The following is a 24142-nucleotide window of genomic DNA, read 5'->3' as shown; positions in this document are numbered from 1 at the left end:
TGTCCTCTATTTTTTCTCCCTTGAGGTCAATATCTCTGTATCTCTTTGGGGGATCTTCCTTCACTCATTCTTTTATGTTGTCTCCATCTCTCTCTATATAAAGATTGGTGTAGTCTAAGGCAGATATCATCTCAAGTTCCTTTAAGATATTGCTGTTTTCTTTGAAGTCAAGTCCATTTTGTATCTAGCTGTTTTGTGCCTAAATCTGATTTCAGAGTTTATCAGTCTTTTTCAATCTGCTTGAGTTATGGGTACAGGCTTCTGAACCATATATTAGGATAGACCTTGCTATTGAGTTATGGATTCTTATTCTTGTTTTCTTGCTTAGTAAATTTCAATTTAATATCTCATTAATGTGTTTGTTATTCCTATATAATTGGTTAATTTATGTTGCATATCTTTCTCTCTTTCATAAGATTAGTAGTAGCCTAGATATTTGAATGTATTAATGTGTTTTATAATTTTTGATGCAAATTTTGCTTCTTATTGGTATTTTCCTTTAAATGCCATGACTTTGGTTTTGAAAGTTATCACTTCCCATACACAACCTGCTGATATCTGACGTCAATCTCCAATCCCCCAACTGCTCCAATGTAACTGCTAGTTTGACATGTGGCAATCTATTGAAATCCTTTGAAAATTTAAATATACTACTGTATATGCATCCTCCTTGTCCAGTGTATTCGTCACCTTGTTATAATAAGTCAGCGGATTGCTAAAACATGATCTTCCTTTAGCAAGCCCATGCTGTCCATTAAAGAGAATTCTACTGCTGTCAATCCAATTTTGAATCTTTGTCCTCACTAGCCTTCTCTAACACCTTGATCACAACTCCAGACAAGCAGATTGGCCTATAATTCAGTCTTAGTCTTATCACCCCTTTATGAAAAGTGGAACAATTTTGCCATATTTCGCTGTTAACTCCCTGGAAAATTCCCTCAAGACATACAGTGATATATATATATATGTTAAAGATACCAAGCTATGTTAAACCTGGTTTTACTACATTTCCCCATCAAGCTTACTAAATTCCTCATGTAACTCCTGCTCACTCACCATCATTGGGTCCCTCCCCCCCCTTCATTCTAACTGCTCTCAAGTTCTGCATTATGTTACAATCACAAGGATGGAATACTTTAATGAACTACTTATTAAAAACATCCTTACTATATCCTATTATTATTATTACTATTATTACGGGCAACTCCAGGGAGTCATTGGACTCATCGAGGGAGGCCCCAAATCATATTCATCACAACTATTTGACATTCATACAGTATCTATCATACCTCGCCTTAAACTCATTCACTGTCACAGCATCCACCACAGACTCAGGGAGCGCATTCCACTCATTCACTACTCTAAAAGTAAAGAACCCAGCTCTAACACCTTTACTAACCACACTTTTGCCCAGTTTCCATGGATGTCCCCTAGTCCTCCCACAACCAGCCCTGTTCTCAAAAATATCTTCTGAATTAATTTTATAGAAACCCTTCAGTAATTTGAATGTCTCAATCATATCTCCCCTTCTCCGCCTATCAACCAATTTTTGCAACCCACAAATCCTCAACCTGTTCTCATACGGTTCATTCCACAGACCTGCTATCATCTTGGTCACTCGCCTCTGGATCCTCTCCACCTCCTCCCCATCAAGAAGAAACCTAGGTGACCAAATCTGAGCACAGTAGTCTAGATGGGGTCTTATCAAGGCTCGATACAGAGGAACAATAACCAGCTTGTCTCTGCTTGTCATCGTATTCTTCAGCAACCAAGTGATTTGATGAGCTGTTTTGGTCACTTTTGCAATGTGTCCCCTAAATTTCAATTCCTTATCTACCAACACTCCTAAATCTCGTGCCTCATCAATTTCCTGGAGCACGGTTCCACCAATGCAGTAAGCTGCCGCCAATCTTTTCACCCCAAAATGCATAACCTTACATGTTCAGTGGTTATCTTTCACCCATTATCACTGATGAACATCATTTTGGACATCTTACTCTCATGTATTGAAACAAAAATGGAATTCAATTTTTCATACTTCCAGGCTGGATTTAGAAAGAACAGGAGTACAATTGACCATATATTTATGCTTCATATCATTGGAGAAAAATACTTAGAACATAATAAAGTAATGTGCCATAATTTTATCAACCTACAGAAAGCCTTTTGATTCTATTTGGCATGATGCCATGGAAAATTCTGCAATGTTTTGGAATAGCTAGCAAAATAATATGAGTGAAGAGCAGGAGAGATTGAAGAGGTGGTTATGAATGAGGAAGTGAGTGGTATGAGTATAGAAAATGAGAGAATGGGTGTGCAAGAGGAGCATGGAAATGGGGAGACTCAGTGTGGACAGGGGTACACAGCGTGAGAAAGGTGGATGCTCCGAGAGGAGGTGAGAGCATGTGCAGACAGGAAAGAAATGGGATGACCTGAGATCAAGAGGAAACATGGAATTGAAAAGGGTTTTAAAATGAATAAACAGAAAGGGAAATGGTCCCAGTCGAGCATGGAGAGATCACATTGAGTGAGTGGTATCAGTGGAAATAGCTGTAGATCCAGAAATGAGCTGTTGTGTTTGTATACAAATGCTAGATGTATAAGAAACAAGGCAGATGAAATGGTTGCACTAATTGCGTCTATTCACCCAAAGATTGTTGGAATAAGTGAGACATGGTTGGAAGAGGACGACATCCTGACAGGAATAGAGATGGAAGGGTATGATGTGTTTCGTGAGGATAGAAGGGATAAAAAGGGAGGGGGAGTGTTATTGATGATAGAGAAAGAGTTATGTCCATACAAAGTAGAGCTGCAACAGGAAAATAGTGCCAGTGGTTTTGAGGCAGTATGGTGTGAGGTTATAGACCAGGTAATGTGGATGGTGGCGATAAGGAAATGTATAATCAAATTAGTCAAGCAAATCAGAAAAGGGTGATAATTTTGGGTGATTTTAATTATGGCAATATAGACTGGAATGATGAGTAGCAACTGGAAGTAAAGAAAATGAGTTTCTTGAGTTTTTGAGGGATAACTACCTCAGACAGTATGTAACAGAGGGCATGCGAGGATTGAGGGTCTTGGATTTGGTCATCTAATCAGAGGATGTAATTATAAATGAGGTGTCAAATCATCCACCAATTGGTGAGAGTGACCATGAGGTGATTACTTGGGTGAGGACCTCTGTGAGAAAAGGGTATATGTGGAACTACAAGGGGGGGGGGTGAGTATGAAGAGCTCAGGAGACAGCTTGCAGGTTTAGCATGGAATGAGGAGTTAGCTGGAAAAGAGATCAATGCAGCTTGGGGGATTTTCAAAAACTGTCTGGTAGATGCAATGTCTAAGTATATTCCAAGGGTGAGAAGGTTAAATAAGGTGGGTGTGAGATGGATGAATAAAGAGATTAAGCATGCAATACAGAGAAAGAGGGCAATGTGGGGGCAGCATAAGTGAAGTGGAAATAACCAATTCCATGAGGATTGCAAAGACCAGGCAAGGAGGGTGAGTTGGTTGGTAAGGGGAGCAAAAGTGAATTATCAGCAGCAGTTAATGAAACCAAAAAGAATCCTATGGACTTCTTTCAATATGTAGCCAGCAAACGAATGATTATGGAAGGATGACATTGATAGGAGAAAATGGTATAAAGATAGCTGTTGCAGAATGTGTGGTGGAGATACTTAATGAGCAATTCATAAAGGTCTTTCAATCTTGTGAATGTGACATCATGGAGAGTTTGAGAGCAGTTGATGATGGGGAGGAGAGACTGACTGTAAGTGAGCAAGAGGTGTATGAGGAATTGAGCGAACGTAATGTTAATAAGGCTGTGGGACTTGATAATATATTACCGTGTATTTTAAAGGAATGTGCCCGGGAGTTGGCATCTACCTTGACATATTTTTTTGATACGAGTCTTGCACTCGATCAAGAGGAGCAAGATTGTGCCACTTCATAAAGGAGGTGATCGAACTCAAGCATCAAACTATAGGCCTATCTGTGTGTCAGATGTTGTGGGTAAGTTGTTGGAGAAGCTTATGAGAACTAGGATCTAGAGTTGGGTTGATAACAATGGTATTATTTTTGATGGACAGCATGGATTTGCTAAAGGGAGGTCATGTTTTAGCAATCTACTTACTTATTACAATAAAGTGACTGCTTCCTTGGACAGAGGAGACGGATACACAGTAATATACTTTGATTTTGCAAAGGCTTTTGATAGAGTACCTCATGATAAATTGATAGTCAAACTAGAGCAGATGGGGTTGGATATTAGATTAGTGCATTGCATTGGAGACTGGCTATCTGATAGGTATCAACAAGTTGTGTATGGGGAAGCGATATCCAGGAAAAGAAAAGTCACTAGTGAAGTGCCTCAAGGGTCTATTTTAGGGCCATTGCTGTTTAACTTGTATATTAATGATATTGGTGAAGATTTGGGTGGAGTTATTCAGTTGTTTGCAGATGATGCAAAGTTGGGATGAACCATGAAGAGTAGTGATGTTGTGGCCTTACGTCACTACTCTTTATGATTGGTGAGGATAAGTTACGAAAGGAAACTGTGAGCAAGAGGGTGAGGAGTGGTTTCTTTGCGTGGAGGGTGGTTGAACCATGGAATGCATTGCCCGATGGAGTGGTGAGAGCAAGAACGGTCAATGAGTTTAAGGAGTGGTATGATAGACTTTGTGTTTCTTAGGGGGATCTCCCCTTGATGAGTCTTGACAGACTTTATGTTCTTAGGAAGGACCTCCCACGATGAGTCTTTCGACTCCATGGAGGCCTGAATAATAATAATAATATTGTTGGAAGTGGAAGAAATAAGAGATAAGCCAAAATTGTGAAGACAACACAAAGGCTTCTGGGAATGATGCGGAGCACACTGACATGTAGAAGTAGGGAGATTCTTGTTCCTTTTTTTATAAGGCTTTGATTAGGCCACACATGGACTATTGTGCCCAGATTTGGTCATCTGGTTTTCAGAAGGATGAAGAGATGTTGAAAAGGGTCCAAAGGCGATTGACTAAGGTAGTTTCTGACATCTGGAATGTCGAATATGAGGAAAGATTGAGAAGATGTAATTTGCAGAGTCTGGTGGACAGGAGGAAGAGGGGAGATATGATAGAGTCCTGCAAGTTGGTAAGGGGTTGTTATAGGTTTAATGCTGGAGAAGTTCTACAGAAAATAGTGGGAGATTGGGGGAGAACTAGAGGTCATCCCTGGAAACTGTATAAAGAGGGTGTGAGTAGGGGAGTGAGGGGCAGGTTTTTTTTCGTGCAGAGTTGTGAATGATTGGAATGCCTTGCCTGAGAATGTGGTTTCTGCAAGGCGTTTGAATGTGTTCGAGGCACGGTATGATGAGCTGTGTTGTGTGATAAAAGGACCTACCAGATGAGTCTTTGACTCTATGAAGTCTTGGGATAATAATAAATCTATGTACTCATCTTCTGAGATAATGTTAAATCAAAGGGAATTATAGCACTACCTTTCCATTGGAGCATGGAGTAAGACTGGGGGGGAGGGTGGAAATTATGACCTGTGTTATTTAATTCTTCCTGAAATATGTTGTAAATGAAGCTGTGGAGAATTGTGATATTGGAGTGATGATAGTAGGAAGAAGAATAAATCATCTAGAGTTTGTTGATGATATTGATCTGCTAGCAGAAAACAAACCAGATTTTCAGGAAATAACCACAAAATTAGCTTATATTGAGATTCGAAGGAAATGACTTTTATGGCTTGGTTATATCAGCGCTACCAATGCAAGTTCTTGAAGGACTTATTTATTTAAGGAAGAAATCAAAAAAGAGGCAGACTTGGAATAAACTAGATAGTATAAAAAATTGGACAGGTGGTTACTTACAGAGCTGAAAGCAAAGTGTCAATGAAAGTGTGAGTGGAATATTTCCTATCTACTCTATTGTCGTTTGTGGACTATGGAAAGAAGAAGAAAATCTCCCTCAATAAACCCTTGACTCCCTGGAGGTTTGCGATAATAATTTCAACAGCATCCAGAATATTTTGCCACCTTCCTGGTGTTTATTTTCTATGTTCTTGCCAAAGTCTTCCCATTAGTTTTGTTTAGCTAGTTTTACGTAGTGTTTCAAAGTTTCTTAAATTTTGCTCTGTATTCTCTAGGATCACACACACTGACTTACTTGCCAGGAATTTTTGATATGCTTTCTTTTTCATTGACCTCTTTAACTTCCTGAGTCTGCCATGAAGTTCTGATTTTTCTGTCCTTGTAGACAACCTCATCACATCTAGATGAATAAATTAATATTTTCTTCAGTGTTTGGTACTGAATCTCTAAGGTTCAATTCTTGTTTTTAGTCTTTCATTTTTCGCAAATAATGTTTGTGTATTTGAGTCTACAGTTCACCTCTGAAAGTTGATCAATTTTGATTCTTTATAAAACTTTCTTACACACTTCTTTTCAGAATGAAATTCAATTTTATCCTGCTGAACACTAAATGGTGATAACTTCCAATTTCAAATCGTCCACATATACTTGTGTTCTGAACTAGTGGGAAAACATTGCTATCAACAATAGTATGGTCACTGAAATTTTTCTTATTCTTGCATCATCTCTCCATATGAATTTGTGCACATTTTTATGTTGGAACATTGTTTATAAAGGCCTATCTTTGTGTCAGATGTTGTGGTTAAGGTGTTGGAGAAGCTGGGAGAACTAGGATCCAGAATTGGATCAGTTGTTTACAGAAAATGCAAAGTTGGGACAAACTATGAAGAGCAGAGCATATTTTGTGGCCTTACAAGAAGACTTGAATAGATTGAGTGAACAGGCAAGGGAATGGGGATGGCAGTTCAATGTTACAAAATGTAAGGTTTTAAAATTTGGGGAACAAAGATGGGATGTAGAATTTACGCTTGGTGGGTATATATTGTCGGAGGTGGAGGAAATAAGAGATCCTTATCCACTGTCACCCCTATATAGGGGTGATAGTGGATAAGGATGTGAAATTTAGGGAACACATTGCCAAAATTGTGAGGACAACACAATGAATTCTGGGAATGATGCAGAGGATTCTGACTTGTAGGAGTAAGGAGATTCTTGTTCCATTGTATACGGCTTGATTAGGCCACACATGAATTACTGTGCACAAATTTGGTCACCTGGTTTTCAAAAGGATGAAGAGATGTTGGAAAGTGTCTAGAGGTGAATGACTTAGGTGGTTTCTGACCTCTGAAATGTCGAATATGAGGAAAGATTGAGAAGATGCAATATACAGAGTCAAATTGTTAGGAGAAAGAGGGGAGATATGATACAGACCTACAAGTTAATAAGGAGTGGTTATAGGATCAATGTTGGAGAGGTTCTATCCTTATCCCTTCCCAGAATTATTTCTGCATGATAACTGTTGCCAATCAGAAGCAGAATAGTTACACATTTAACTGAAACCATCTCCTCTGTCACTATAATCAGATCTAACTCTTTGACCTAGAGTTTCTTCTGTCACATGCTGCTTAAGGAAGTTGCCTCGCAACAGCTCAATAAATGCAGTTTCGTACTTCTCATGAGATTTCACTGGTATCAAATCAGTGTTCAGATAATTAAAGTCAGCTATTATAATTACTCATTTTGCACCTAAAGCAGTGGGAGATCAGGGGAGAATCAGAGATCATCCTTGGAAAGTGTATAAAGAGGATGTGAGCAGGGAAGTGAGAAACAGGTTTTTTGCATGCAGAGTTGTGAATGATTGGAATGCCTTGCTTGAGAGGGTGGTGTCTTCAGAGAATTTGAGTGTGTTTAAGGCTCAGTATGATGAGCTATGTGTATGACAAAAGGACCACCTAGATGAGTCTTTGACTCTGGGGTCTAAGGGTAATAATAATAATAATAATATATACTGAACAGAAAACCAGCAGGTACTTTCCATTATTATCTTTGCTCTTTTTTCCAGATTTTCCCAAAATATTTCTGTATGTGTGATAATCATTACCTACTTTGCTGTTTAGATCTCCATCAAGGACCATCTTTCCCTTTGAATCAGCTGCCTTTCCTAATTCCCCCACTTCTTCCTTAGTAGTACCTTTGTGGGACCGTAGACACAAATGAGCCAAATTATCTTATTCTCCATTCTGATATTTGCCCACATCATTCTACTTGATATTGCTTGGCATTCAAGAAGATTATCATTGTACATGTTTGTGCCAAAAAGTTGTGATAATCACCATGAAGAAATTGAGGTAGAATCATGCAACTTACACATTATTCTCCATATCCCCCACAAAGTTTTATACTTGTTGTAATTCTGCTGCATCATTTGCAATCCTCTGAGAAAAAAAAAAGTCTTTCCCTTGTTGCACAACCAGTCCTCACCTGCAGATATGACTTCATCATCTGTGATAAATTTTGATCCGTTGAGTGTTTCTTTAAATTTGGGAATAGGAAATAGTCAGATGGGGAGGGGGGTGTAGTTGGTGAATAGGATGAGTGAGGCAGACATTGAAAGCCCAAGTTGTGAATTGTCTGTTGGGTTACATGAGCAGTGTGAGCAGGTGCATTGTCCTACAAAAGCAACACACCTCTGCTCAGTTTCCTGCAGCATTTTTCCTTCAGTACCTCCTTCAATTCCTTCAGAGCTGTTGAATAAACTGCTGCTCTAACAGTTTCACCTCTTTTTGAGATACTTGGTAATGATTACACTATTCATATCCCAAAAGATAATGGCAAGAACCTACCCTGTGATGAAACCATGTTTCATCAACAGTCAGAATACAAGTCAAAAATTTGCACCTGTTTTCTCAAAATGACCCAGAATCCCTAGAGATGACAGCACACATTCTCTCTTTTGGTAGGCATTCAAACATTTGGGAATCCACTTTTTTGAGTTGCTTCTGCATGTGCAGATGTTAGTGGATAATGACCCCAACTCATTCTCTGGATATCCCAGAGTCTTGGCAATATTTTTGGCTAGTATTTGTCTATCATCAAGGATCACAGCATGCATTGATGTTTTCAGGTGCAATCACTGTGGAAGGTCTTCCTGACCTGGGGACATCTGTTGTCTCAGGATACTCAGTTTTAAACTTGACCACCTATCTGGCAACTATTGGATATGCTGGGCCACAGTCCCCTAAAGTTTCACAAATTTTGGTGAACTTTGATGACAGCTCGCACCTCTGTGTCATTGAATTTTTTCAAAACCTCTGACATGTCTTCTTATATATCCTAAAAGAAAAAAGAACAAATTATTACAGTTTGATGAATCATGGGGGGGGGGGTTAAAAGTTTTTAAGATATGTTCTTTCTTTTCATTATATCAGTTGCTTTAATATCATTTTTGTTCTAGATGTTCATCAGAACTTTTTACCCCCCCCCCCCTGTATTTAGCATTGAATGCTGTATCTTCTACTTCTTTTGCCTGATCATTGAATTACTGTTTTTGTCTTCTTTGTTTCAGTAATACTCATGTCATTTTGGTACTTATCTAATTCTTCTACTAGTTCAATTTCCTTTTGATGGTGCCAATCTTGAACTTTGCTGATGTTGTGTTGGAGTTTTTCAGTAGCTGATTTTTTGCTGTTCTTCCTGATTATGTGATGAAATCAGTGGTGCCCCTGTGTTGTTACTGGTCATGGTCTCAGCTGGCATGGCATGAATTCCTGTCATGGTAATTATCTGTTTGTATTTGGTTTAAGTCAACAAGAATACAGTTTGGTGGAGGCTAAATTCCAAATTGAGCCCTTCACTTATAAGGGTGCACCACAAGAAGGTGATGATTGGATGTTAAGTCAGAATCTCTGGTCAGTTCTTTGCATTCCTTTAATGGCTATGTGGAGGTCTCCTTCCAGTTATTCATATTTGATCCTTGTGACACGTTACCATCAAATTAGTCTCCAGTACATTCTGAATGGAGAAAACCATTTCTGGAAATGGTTTTCAATCTGGAAACCTCTCTCATAAATCATTACCAGTATGGATTCTACCACTGCTGATGAGCAAGTGATCAGGTTGCTTATATTGTTCGATATGAAATAAATATGTAAAAGTGTGGAATCTCAAGTGGCTGCTCTTAATATCTCTAAGACATTTCATCGAGTCTGGCAGAAAGGCCTATTAATGTAGCTTTCCATCATGTGGTTTGTTTTTAGACATCTTCAAGTTTGTGTCCAGCTTTCTTTCTAAACAAATATAAGATGCCATGCTGGATGGATCTTTTTTACGTTCCAACTTTGCATTGATGCTTGGGTTTCACATGCTCTGTCCTTTTACCAAACATTTTCTCCATTTGACTGCATATCTAGTGCAAGATTTGTTGATGGTGGCACATTAAATTACATTTTTCTCTCATTTTACAAGCTTTGCACTACACATATCACCAAACTTTCAGAATATTAATTTCTAAAAACCTAAATCTGATCTTCAAACTGTTCAATGGAGTTCAAATAATCTTTTGATGTCAGTGCTAATAAAACTTAATTCCTGCTTTATTTCTTCAAAACAAAACAAAAAAAAACACTTTCCAGTTTTAGTTTAAATAACACCCGAATCTGAATGCAACATGAGGTTTCTCTTTTTAGGATTATTCTCATCTCATAACTTTCTCTTTACATAAACATATTATAAATATTGCTTCCTCAGCATCCAAAAAAAATTCTCTTTTATTGAAGGAGCTACTTTACCCCTGAACTGCTGTTGACTGTATGAATTCATCCAATCATTAGATATGTTCTCACATTTGAGGTTAGTGCTCTTGAGAGCAGCTCTCTAAAAATAGTTAGTTCATTGTAGAAGGAAGTAGTTAGGCTGATTAATGACCCATTTTTCACCATTTCACTCTACTCTCTTTCACATAGATGTTCACACAAAGTACAAGTACAACAATCCCTTGATTAGTGCGCCTAATGCGTTCTTTAAAACAGGCGCATTAATCGAAAACTCACTAATCGAATATAATAACCTATGGGAAAATGTATAATTCATTCCTCAACATTTCTTTTTTGACCCGTAATTTTTTTATAAAGGAATTAAGATAATTAAGGTATGTCTCAGGGCCTAGTTAAAGGAAAACCATGAAGCTGAGAGACAATCAAACATATTCAGAATATAAATTTATTATTCTACTTCTTAACAAAAGAATTGAGCTAACGTAGTTTGGCAGGCATTTTGTTTCTTTTTTTCATACAACTGACGGTATTGCCCCATTCCCTCTTCTACTCTTCTGCAAATTTTACTGTTTCTCCCTTCACTAGGATTAGCCTCCAAGCATTGCTGCTTAAAAACTGCAATTGTACAAAAAATATTTTCAAATTGTTTCTGTGAAATCTATTTTGGCTGACTATCAGTGGTTAAATTTTCTTCATATTCTTCAGGATCTTCCCACTGTGCATCTAAATTTAGCAGGTCGGAATTACTCAATTCTTCAGAATGAGATTTAATTAATTCTTGGACGTTATCATTGAAGGGGAGAAAGAAATGAAGGACGTACGAATTGGTTGCCAACATGCAATATCACGTGCTTTTTAGATAAAGTTTCTCAACTGTTATACAAGCAAAATAGTTACCACTTTAAAAACTACAATGGTCATAAAAGAGAAGTTAATTTTCCGACTTGTAATAATAAACAACTCATCCCAGAAGATGGATAGATTACTCTATTATCGGAATGGATTCTCCTTTTTGTGGCATGCACAGAAGTGTTGAAGGGTCTCGAATCTGTGGGCGTACTATAGCAGACGACATAAATTTTGCTGGCAAAAATTTGGAACATAGTGTACATGGAAGTAGTGTAGTACGCCATTAAAAATAACTTTATAACATGTTTTAAATCGGTGACTAAATTATTTCATTCTGGTGAGTGATTTTTTAAAATAGTTAGCCATAAAAATGTCTAGATAGAAAATATTTTAAATCTAACATTTATTTTTAAGATGTATATAGGCACATTAATTGAATTTTAGAGGCGCACTAATCGAATTTGGGTATCAAAAAAAATGATGCACTAATCGAAGGATTACTGTACAAAGTAAGAACAAATTTACAGACTTTTTTTTTTTTTTTTCATTTTTATAATAAATTTAGTTTAATCCTTTATCCAAATGTGAGCAAACAAAGTTTGTGCCTGAAAGTATCTTCAGGACTGGGATAAGGTGGTACAACATCAGGGCACTCCTTGCAAAGGTGGAGCAAGCTACCAATACTCCTATCTCAGTATCTCCCATAATGCAAAACACATCTCCTTGCGGATATGTCTAATGTTATGCATTAAGGGGTAGCCCTTCCCTTAATGTTATGCATTAAGGCACCCCCTTCACAAATCCATGTTGACTCTCACAGATAACATTACGCTCATCTGCCCATTCTACGGTCCCTCACTGCTTTCTCCAAGATCTTAACAACTACTGATGACACACAGACTGGTCTATAATTAGACAATGTGTGTAAATTATGTGTGTTATAAAACAAAATGAGTATTTTGTTTTATAATTATTATTATACTATGAGGGTAATGTTATCTGTGAGAGTCGACATGGATTTGTGAAGGCGTGCTCTTGTTTTAGCAATATGCTAGCCTTTTATGATAAAGTTACAAGAGCATTAGATGAGGGAAAGGCATATACTGCCATTTTCTTAGACTTAGCAAAGGCATTTGACAGGGTACCACATGATAAGCTGATATTTTTTTAAGTTGCAGCACATGGATTTGGATTCAGTATTGGCTGTCCGATAGGTATCAGAGAGTTGTGTATGGTGGGGAAGTTTCAAGGAAGCAGAGGCTTACAAGTGGGTTCCACAGGGTTCAATACTGGGACCTATATTGTTTAACCTTTATATCAATGACATTGTCAGTGGATTAAGGGAATATTCAGTTGTTTGCAGATGATGCGAAGCTGGGAAGGATTATTAGTAATAGTGCAGATGCAGCAGCCCTGCAAGAGGATTTGAATAAGCTAGATAGATGGGCAAATGAATGGGGATGTCAGTTTCATGCAGCAAAATGTAAGGTCTTGAGATTTGGGAAACATCGATGGGATATTGCATACTCTATGGGAGGAGTTATACTGGAGGAAGTAGGGGAGACGAGATCTGGGGTTGATGATTGATAGAAACCTGAAATTTAGAGGACATATTGCAAAGATAGTGAAGGTAACACAGAGGATTGCTGCAATAATGAGAAGGACACTGACCTGCAGAGATAAAACAGTTATCTTTCTGTTGTATAAGACCCTGATCAGACCACACTTGGACTATTGTTCTCAGATTTGGTCCCCAGGATTTGAAGAGGATAAATTAACTGTGGAAAGGGTACAAAGGCGGATAACAAAGATGGTTTCAGGACTGTACAATGATAGTTATGCGGATCGGCTGAGGGAATGTGGACTGCAGAGTTTGGTGGATAGAAGAAGGAGAGGTGATATGATGGAGACTTTTAAACTGTTGAGAGGTGGTTAGAGGGTTGACACTGGGGAGTTCTTTTGCTTGGTTGAACAGCGGGAAGGAGTGATGACAAGAGGCCATCCCTGGAAGTTACGAAAGGAAACTGAGCAAGAGGGTGAAGAGTGGTTTCTTTGTATGAAGGGTGGTTGAACCATGAAATGCATTGCCTGATGGAGTGGTGAGAGTGAGAATGGTTAATGAGTTTAAGGAGTGGTATGATAGACTTTGTGTTTCTTGGGGGGGGGTGACCTCCCCTTGATGAGTCTTGATAGACTTTGTGTTTCTTAGGAAGGACCTCCTCATCGTGGGAGGTCCTTCCTAAGAAATTAGGAGGTCCTTCCTCAATGGAGTCTTTTGACTCCATTGAGGCCTGAATAATAGTAATAATAATGATATATATTTATAACCCCACAATATGGATAAGAAAAGACCACTGACTCAAGAAGAACTTGAGTACTACGCTAATCTAAGTGAGTCAGAATTTGATGAGATTTTTGCTGAGGATGGTTATGACAGTAGTGAATCTTCTGAGGAGTTGAGCAAGAACAGTGAAAATGAAGTCGTCCCTGAGCCTGAAGATAATCCTGATACTTCCCAAGCAACAACATGAAATACGAATGATAATTTGTGGACTGAAATACAACAAGATCCTGAACAATTTATTTTACTAGAGAATGTTGGTTTGAAATTGGACACAACAGATTTTACAGTACAAAATAGGTGGACTTATTCTTTTTGAGAAGAGTTTCTTGCATTACTGGTAACAAACTAATTTATATGCTGAGCTTCTATTACTTTGTATTTGATTTTCACTGTATGAATAAATTTTCTGTTCATGTATGCCAACCTTGATTTTTTGTTCTCTTCCCAGAAGCCAACTATCCTTAGTTATGCTTATACGCTATGAATATACTTGCAGCTGCTCGAAAAAGGCAAGTCCAGCAACTACGAGATAACTCGTAGTTGGCCCTCTCAGCCAGATCGCCTACTACGAATTATCTCACAGTTGGCAGTCAACATGTTAACAAATAAGTTAAACAGTAGGGGCCCATGAATGGAACACTGTTACATCGCACTGGTTACCTTTATTTTCCAGGAATCCCCCCACTCCTTTGCTGGTATCATTCAGAGAATTAATCAGTCTAACTAATCTGTTATCGATCTCCATTATATCTCACCTTGTACACCAGCTTATGTGTTAATCTATCAAATGCCTTTATAAAGTCCAGGCACATCACGCTATATGAGTCTCTTATCCAGACATTCATTACTTTATCATAAAATGCACGTGAATTGCTAAGTCAATGATTATCATAGGATTCTATATCCATGAACTTAGTTCTCTATTCTATTTCCAACCAAACTCTCCAATATCTTAATTACAATTGCAGATACATATTGTTCTATAATTGGAAACTTATATCCTAGAAATATGCTTGTGCAAGGGCCCTATTTTACCTTCTTTCCACTCCTTAGGAATCTTTTCCATTACAAGACTCCACAGCCAATTCAGAGTATAGGTAACTCATGCACATTTCATAAAAATATGTTGTGATGCCATCCATTTCCATAGCTTTATTAGCATATAACCCAATCAACACTTGATGCACTGGGTTCTTTCACCCGTAGTCCTATCATTTGTTTCTTTTCTGAGTATTGCATGCACAACATCATTTACTCCAGTATGACACACACTGAGAGTGGTCATTAAATAATCCCACTGTGTGTTTTGCCATGGTCACCCTGCTACCGTAATCATTCACCTCTCTTCTTGCTTGCAGCTGAATAATTCCATTGAATTATTTTTGCCTTGACTGGCCAGTCTCTTCTTACTGAACTTTTTTTTTTTTTTTCTTTACTGTGCTTATCACTTTTCTAGCTTGCATTTTATACTCCTCATGCTTCTGATTACTACTAGTATCTTGTATTACTTTCATAACATCTTTTCCCACACTGTTAGTCTAATTTCACTCTTCATCCATTTCATTCTTATTTCTATCCTCCTAACTCTATGGATATGTCATAACCACATCCTATGAGGATGTGACCAAATGCAACACTAAAACGTTTGTGTTGCTTCCATCATATGCTGCTCAAGGTAATTATCTCTCCAGACCTGCAAATCCACTCTCCTTGTGTCTGTCTTTCTCTTCCAGTCTGAATTCCTGTAATTAAAATCTTCAATTATGTGTCTTTCCTTTTATATGCCCAACTAGATTGTTTAAACATTTTGTAGTCAATATATGGTAGCCACTAGAGGGCTATATGGTGTGTAGTGTTTGTAGAGAGCTCCTGAACGGATAAGTATTATTTTGAGTAATAATTGGTAAATTTGCTTGAATCTTACATAGTATTATTTACTTTTCGTATCTTAGCGTGTCTGGGTGATTTTTGTGTGTTTTCTGAGTATTTTGATTAGTAAATTGATAGATACAATTATTTGTGCACATGGCCCCCCCATGAAGAGAAATAAAAAAAATGGGGTCCAGGTCGCCATCTTTGTCTAAAAATTTTAATTTAAAGGATTTGATTCGGTGTACCGTTTGCGAAATGTATGCATTGAGGACAACGGTTGGAGTCTGGTTAAAGGAGAGTGGAGTGAATGTGTGCAGAAAGTGTAAGGAATGTGAGGATTTAAAGAGTGTTTCAGGTCGCGAGGGTGATATCGTTGTTGAAAGTGAGAATGTAGAAAATAGTGATATGCAAGTAATATTTGCGAGGTAGTACCAGATAGCTGTGAGAATGCGTTGAAAGTGAGAATGAAGGTAAACATACAGAGCGAATGAATGGATTAACGGAAAACAAAAATGATGAGACTGAGGCAATGAGTGAGATTGCACTGTTGTGTGGAGCGATACACAGGGCAAATCGGCAGCTGGAGCGTTGGCAAAAATGTTTACCGAGTGTACCGACTAATAAATGGCAAAAGTATGATAGGAAAAATGAGAGTATGATAGCGAGTGTAAACAAAATGAAAGAGCGATTGTTGTATGGAGATTCGTTAGTAAGAGGTGTGATAGTTGAGAGTTTAACAAAATCGTACCAACCTGGTGCGATCATTAAGGATGTAAGCGAGTCAATTAGAATGCAAAAGCAGCAGATGAAAGAATTGATAGTACTAGCAGGTACAAATGATTTGAAAGGAGACAAAATGGTTATGAGAGAGGATTTGAAGGAATTGCTTGAGGTAGCAAAAGAGAAGAGTGAGAGAGTTAGGATGGTGAGGCTGTTGCTGTGGTATGACAGTGAAGAGTATAGAAGGAGGGCCATAATTGCTAATGACATTATGAGTGAATTATGCAGGAGGAGTGGTGTCGAATTTTTGGATGTGTGGAGTGAGTTTGATGGGCAAAAGGATTTATATAAGATGGATGGTTTACATTTGAATGGATTTGGTGTACGGAGACTTGAAAAGGTGTTGAATGTAGTGGAAGGGGATGTGCAAAATCAGGGAAACTAGAGTTATTAAGGTGGGGGGAGTAGATATGCAGACTTTAGGGAGACAGTTGAGTGTATGAATGTGTGTAATATGCCGAGCGAGTGCGAAAGACAAGAAATCAGAATGGGATAGTTAGTATAAGGCATCAAAATAGGGATGGGACAAATGGACTTTTGCAATTCATATATACTAATGCCAGAAGTATTAGGAACAAGAAGGAAGAATTTTTGGCCTTGGTTGGCACTTCCAGGCCACAGGTTATTGGCATTAGTGAAACATGGCTGACAGAAGATCATATAGCTAGTGGGATTGAATGTGAGGGGGGTATAGTGTGTTCAGGAGTGACAGGGAGAATAAAATGGGGGGAGGAGTGTTATTGATGATAGCTGATGAGCTACAGCCAAGGAGAATAGAAGTGGAACTGCAGGATAGATTTGAGGCTATTTGGTGTGAGATTGAAACTAGCAAAACAAAATATACAGTTGGGTGCTGCTATAGACCAGGTGATGGAATAGATGGTGGAGATAGTATGCATAAGCAAATAGAAGAAATGAGTGGAAGGAGGGTAATTATTATGGGAGATTTCAACTATGGTAACATTGATTGGAAGAAGGAAGGACACACGGGAGGAAGGAATTGGATATTATGCAGTTATTAAGGGATAACTATCTGCGACAGCATGTAATGGAAAATACTAGGGGTCAGAGAGCGCTTGACCTAGTAATTGCATCTGAGGATTTGGCTGTAATGAATATGACCACATTGCCACAAATTGGTGAGAGTGATCATAGGGCCTTAGTTGGGAGGTGGCTAAAGGTGTGGAATTTACAATTAAGACAGGGTACATGTGGAATTATCGGGCTGGTAAGTATGACAAGCTTAGGAGTTTGATTGGTTCAGTGCCATGGCATGTAAAACTGCAAGGGCTGGATGTTGATAGTGCATGGGAGGCAGTTAAGAAGTGTTTGCATGAGACAATGGCTGACTGTATACCTAGAGTCCGAATAATAAATCAAGTTGGGATTAAATGGATGAATAACACCATTCAGCTTGAACTGCAAAAAAAAAAAAGAAATAACTATGGAGGGAATTTAAGGAGAAAGGTGACCTGCAAGCACATGAAAAGTATAAAGTGCAGGCCAGAAGGGTAACGAGTGTGGTAAGAAAAGCAAAAACAGATTATGAAAGAACATTAGTCATGCAGGCTAAAGAGAATCCCAAAAACAGTTTTTTCGACATGTTGGTAAAAGAATAAATGTATATGGCAGAATGATTTTGAAGAATGCCGATGGTAGGGAGGTAACTGAATCAGTTGATATAGTTGAATTACTGAGCGAGCACTGGTGACATTGCAGGAATGACTGAACCAATAGATTATACAGGAATTGTGGTGAATAGTCTATTACAAAACCTCAACATCAATACATCTGTGGGATTGGATGGTATACCAGCTCGTGTTGTATGTGAAGCGGCTAAAGAATTGTCAGTGCCCTTGACCATTTTGTTTAATTTGAGTCTCGGTTAGTCCCAAGGGGGTGGAAAGAGGGGAAAATAGTTCCACTGCATAAAGGAGGTTCTAAGACTGCTGTTGTAAATTACCGACCGATTAGCATGTCAGGAATTGTTGTCAAGGTCTTGGAGAAATTAGTCAAGAGAAAAATACAGGATTGGATAGATGAAAATGGGATACTGTATGGGGGACAACATGATTTTGTGAAGGGTAGATCATGCCTCAGTACCTTGCTCACATGTGACACACAACACAGTGACGGCTGAACTGGATAAGGGTAATGGGTTTACAGTGATTCTACTGGACCTTGCTAAGGCCTTTGACGGGATACCACATGGGATTCTAATCAGTAAACTGCAGCATATGGGGATGGATATAGGGTTGGTGAGATGGATAGGAGGGTGGTTGATGGAGAGATATCAGAGAGTGGTTTATTCAGGAGTAGAGTCCAAAAGATGGACTCTACTCCTGACTAGTGGTGTGCTGCAGGGTTCTGTTCATGGACCACTACTTTTCAATTTGTTCATTAACGATATAGGAAAGGATCTGAGAGGAAGTGTTCACTTATTTGCTGATGATGCAAAATTGGGTAGAGCAATAGTGAGTGCACAGGATGTCAAAATTTTGCAAGATGATTTGGATAGTTTGGAGGACTGGGCTAAGGAAAATGGATGTCAATTTAATGTGGCAAAGTGTACGGTTATGCATTTTGGGGTGAAAAGATTAGCAGCAGTATATCACATTGGTGGAACTATATTACAGGAGATTGATGAGGTGACGGATTTGGGAGTGTTGGTGGATAGGGAGCTGAAGTTTAGGGGGCACATCGTAAAAGTGGCTAAATCAGCTCATCAAATCACTTGGATGCTGAAGAATACTTTGACGAGCAGAGATAAGCAAGTTATTGTTCCTCTGTATCAAGCTTTGATAAGACCCCATCTAGATTATTGTGCCCAGATCTGGTCACCTAGGCTTCTTCTTGATGGGGAGGAGGTTGAGAGAATCCAGAGGCGAGTGACGAAGATGATAGCAAGTCTATGGAATGAACCTTATGAAAACAGGTTGAAGATTTGTGGGTTGCAGAAATTGGTTGATAGGCAGAAAAGGGGAGATATGATTGTGACATTCAAATTACTGAAGGGTTTCTATGGGATTAATTCAGAGAATATTTTTGAGAACAGGACTGATGGTGGGAGGACTAGGGGACATCCATGGAAACTGGGCAAGAGTGTGGTTAGTAAGGGTGTTAGAGCTGGGTTTTTTACTTGGAGAGTGGTGAACGAGTGGAATAAGCTGCCAGAGGCTGTTGTGGGTGCCATGACTGTGAATGAGTTCAAAGCAAGGTATGATAGATACTGTGTGAATGTCCAATAGTTGTTCTTGACATGATGTTAGGGCCTCCTTATGAGTCTGTCGACTCCCTGGAGTTGCCCGTAATAATAATAATACCTGCTACATTCTCCCCTGGCCTTTAAGATTGTAGTCATTTCAACTTTATACCCAAATATCCTCTGTAACACCTTTTATTCCCTAAAGTAGTTAGGCAATGCTTTGCTAGCACTAACTAACTTTTTGAAGACCGGTGGACAAACAAATATTTAAAGAAACAACAACACCAAAAAAAAAAATTAACAGCCCTTCCACTCATTCTACAGGTTAATCTATAGGTCGTAAAATGTTAAAAAATATAAGACTTATAGATAAACTGACCATGGATTGTATTTAGCGCCTAAAGTGCATAAGGAAGAAGTGCCACTTCGTCCGATTGTAGATGGCAGGTCCTCCCCCACTTACCTATTGGCTAAGCACCTGACTAACTTACTAAAGGGAAAAATCAGGCAAACAGAGTCCTACATAACAAAATTCTCAACAATTTGTTGACAAACTTAAAAACGTGAAGATAACACAAACAGACGTAATGGCCAGTCTAGACGTAGTATCCTTATTCGCGAATGTACCAGTAGAAGAAGTCATGAACATTATCAAAGATCTCTTTCCCGCTGATATTACAAAGATGTTCAAGCACTGCCTACAATAAAATTTCTTCAAGGAAGGCCTAGCCATGGGCAGCCGTCTGTCACCACCATGTGCAGACCTTTTCATGGAGAAATTTGAAAATGAAATCTTCACCAACATTACTCCTAAACCTTCAATATGGTGGAGATATGTGGATGATATCTTCATCATATGGCAGGACAACATGGAAAAGCTACATATGTTTGTCAATAGAATCAACTCACCACAATAAAATCAAATTTACTCTAGAAGTAGAAAACAACGAACAACTACACTTCTTGGACATACTAGTTAAAAGACAAGATAACAATTTCAAACTGTCCATTTACACAAAAAACCTACGGACACTGGATGATATCTACATTACTCTTCAAACCATCATAGGTCACATAAACAGAGCATCATCCACATGTTGAGAAATCAAGCCAGAAACTTTATCTCCGACGATGAAGAAGTTCAGACAGAACTGTCCCAAATCGCTATAACACTATCGCAGAATGGTTATCCTCGAAACATCATCAACAAATTTCTATACAAAGATAACCAACAAGAAAGAACAGTCTCCCAACAAATTTCAACAGCAGTCATCCCCCTTTATGGGTTCAATTTCCACCAAAATTGCGAGATTGTTAAAAGCCCATAACATCAGGGTTGTATTTAAACCAACTACTAGCATCAGACAGGTTCTAAGATCTCCTAAGGACAGTGTTCCATTTTATAAATATCCAGGCGTGTATAATATTCCATGCATGTGTGGTCTTTCCTACATTGGACAAACTTCGAGAAGCCTGGAAATAAGACAGAAAGAACATGTTGATGTTGATTATTCAAAGAAGTGGCAGTAGTGCTACGTACAGGCAGCAACCTAAACAGAAATCAAGGGGCCATACTGAACGATACTTGGAAAAATCTAATTAATTCCCTCAGTTCAACAGAACTACAGTATGCGAATAATCATATTACACGTTTGCATGTAACGCATGTTCATGATACTTAGTAGAGAGTCGCAATTCATACAGACATGTCACTCAAACGCGTTACCTTAGCTACCTAATAGGTACTAACTTTTTTTGTATTCTTAAACCTGTTTTGCATTTATCAATTTTTTGTACTATGCAAGCCTTGAAAAAGCTAGTCAGTTACTAGCGAAACCAGTAGGCAATATTTACGAACATACGTACGAATTAAAAATCTATGGTCAGTTTATCTATAAGTCTTATATTTTTTTGAAGTTATCTTTGGGCACCTTGACTCAGTCAGTGCCACATACTTCTCTCATTTCTGATACAATAATCCCCACTCTCTTTGAAGCATTCCCATCAATATATCCCATTGATACCATGCATACTTTATTATATATGGTTTTGCAGTATAAATAGTGTATCCAATACCTAGTTTGTAGTTGTATATCTTTCAAAGGGAATATTTTTCATTTTAAATAAAACACACACGCGCACGCACGCACACTTTACATCAGTTTTCTTTTCCTTTTTTTTTTTTTTTTTTTTTTAGGATAAAAGAAATGGGATGCTCAAATACCAAGCACTTAGAATTGACTGACCATGACTTAGAATTTTTAGTACATCATACTACATATACTGAGGATACCATAAAACAGTGGTATCAAGGGTTTAAAGTAAGTATTTTATTTTAGATGTTTTTTTACATTTATATATATATATATATAATGATGAGTCGTTGACTCCATGGAGGGCTACTATTAATAATATGTACTACAGAGATTTCTAATAGGCAGGGGCGTGCCTGTGTGCAAAACTTTAGTTGACACCCCCCCCCCCAATAAAAAAAATCACTTTAAAAAAACTTTTTTTAAAAAATTATTTCCTCCTCTTTGGTGCCTGTGTGCGTTGCACACATTGCACATATGGTTGGCGTGCCCCTGTTAATAGGTAATGTGTGTGTGTGTGTGGGGGGGTTCCAGGCACATAGATTCTGAAGGTGTGAAGTGGGAGCAAATGATTTGAAATGTAATAAATTTGAGTGCATAAGAGAGAGAGAGAGTGTATAAAATAATTGTGTTAAGTAATGAAATAGAATAGCAAAAGTAGTAAGATTGTGAATATAATGCCAGTGCATTTGCTAGCTTGAGTGGTATTGCATACCTGCTGCTTTCCAAACAGCAGGCTATGGGTTCACATCTGACCATGAGTGTGGATGGTTGTAGATGTCCTGAGGTGGGAGATATCATGTAAGGCGATGAAAGCACTGTCCTGATTATTGGAGGCCTGAAGTGACTGAAAAAGTTTGATATTTGACCACTACCCAGACTAGTTTCGACCTCAATAAAGGACGAAACTAGTCTGGGTAGTGGCCCTTCCCTTAATGCATAACATTAGACATATCCGCAAGGAGATGTGTTTTGCATTATTGGAGATACTGAGATAGGAGTGTTGGTATCTTGCTCCACCTTTGCAACGAGTTGCCCTGGTGTTGTACCACCTTAACCCAGTCCTGAAGATACTTTCAGGCGCAAACTTTGTTTGCTCACACTTGGATAAAGGATTAAACTAAATTTATTATATATATCAATGGAGAGATAATTTAATCAAGAATGTAATGCAATAACTTTTATGAAGGATTTTTTTATTAGAACAGCAGTTATAAAGAAGAAAAGTGAAACACACAGAAAAAATGAGACATACAAAAATTTTCACAATGTGAGTTAATACTTAGTTGAGTAACCTTTAGCGTTCATTACGGCCGACCTTGCAACGCCTTCCCATGGAGTGAACCAAGTTTTTTTTTTTTAGTTCTACAGCTGTATAACGTGAAACCAAGATTGAATTATTGCTTCTATTTATTGGGTTTTATTGGTGGGTTGCTTCTGACTAACAAGTTTCTTTAGTTGGCTTCATAGATTTTCGATTGGGTTAAGGTCTGGGCTATTCTCAGACCATTTCAGCAGTGGAATATGATTATCTTGAAACCACTTTTTGCACACAGCAGCAACATGACATGGAGCTGAATCCTGTTGAAATATAAATGCTTCATTATCTTGGAAAAGATCATGTGTGGAAGGCTTCAATTTTTAGCTCAAGCATTTCATTTATGTATTTTTGGGCATTTATATTCCCATTAATGATGCAAATTCTGCCCACACTTTTGATGTCATACAATCCCAGATCATAGCACTAAGTGGGTGTTTCATGGTAGGTAGGTGTAATGCACATCTTCTCCAATTCTTCTCCTTACGCATTTTATGCTATCACTACCAAACAGGGTGATTTTGGTCTCATCACTCCAAATAACACTGTCCCATTGTTCGCTGTCCAGTTAACATGAGTTTTAGCCCAGTTTAATCTTTTCAACCTTTGTCGCCATTTCATCTTGTATACATCCAGATGATTTTTTCTGTCATGTAGGCACAGTCTCTCAACTCTTCTATCATCACTTGTTATTGTGCACCTTTTCCTGCCTTTACCAGTCTGGTTTTGTAGTGACTGAGTCTCCATACCTCTTCAAAAATTTGAAATGCCACTTTTGGCATTTCAAATTTTTGAAATGTTAAGTTTCCACCAATTTTTCTTCTAATATCCTCATAACTGTAGCCTTGTTCAATTAATAGTACTATTTTACATCGCTTTCTGGGTGACCAGTCAACTCTTTGTACCATTTCTTTAATTTTATTACGTTTTACAAGCTCACTAAATGGAAAAAAAAAAAACAATCGACTTGATAGCAATCACATAACACACTGACAAATGTCCTCCTCTCAACTCCAATACATAACATCAATAGCTGAATCCTACTTTGACCTTATTGA

At 38.2% G+C, this 24142-nt stretch overlaps 1 protein-coding gene across 1 annotated transcript in view; it reads left to right on the top strand.

Moving 5' to 3' along the window:
- LOC150095217 (neurocalcin-delta) overlaps nucleotides 1-24142 on the top strand; it is a 75007-nt gene that overhangs the window by 5894 nt on the left and 44971 nt on the right. Inside the window, exon 2 of the mRNA XM_090410457.1 lies at nucleotides 21871-21994. Coding sequence (XP_090266583.1) covers nucleotides 21881-21994 — 114 coding nt within the window. The 5' untranslated portion in view covers nucleotides 21871-21880. The remainder of the gene's footprint in view (nucleotides 1-21870; nucleotides 21995-24142) is intronic.

Source organism: Typopeltis vanoorti, chromosome 20 (assembly GCF_054136105.1).
Source record: "Typopeltis vanoorti isolate ZY-2024b chromosome 20, IOZ_Tvanoo_1.0, whole genome shotgun sequence".
Taxonomy (NCBI): Eukaryota; Metazoa; Arthropoda; class Arachnida; order Uropygi; family Thelyphonidae; genus Typopeltis; species Typopeltis vanoorti.
Note: the sequence above shows the minus strand (reverse complement) of the source record. Positions and strands in the feature narration are given on the sequence as shown.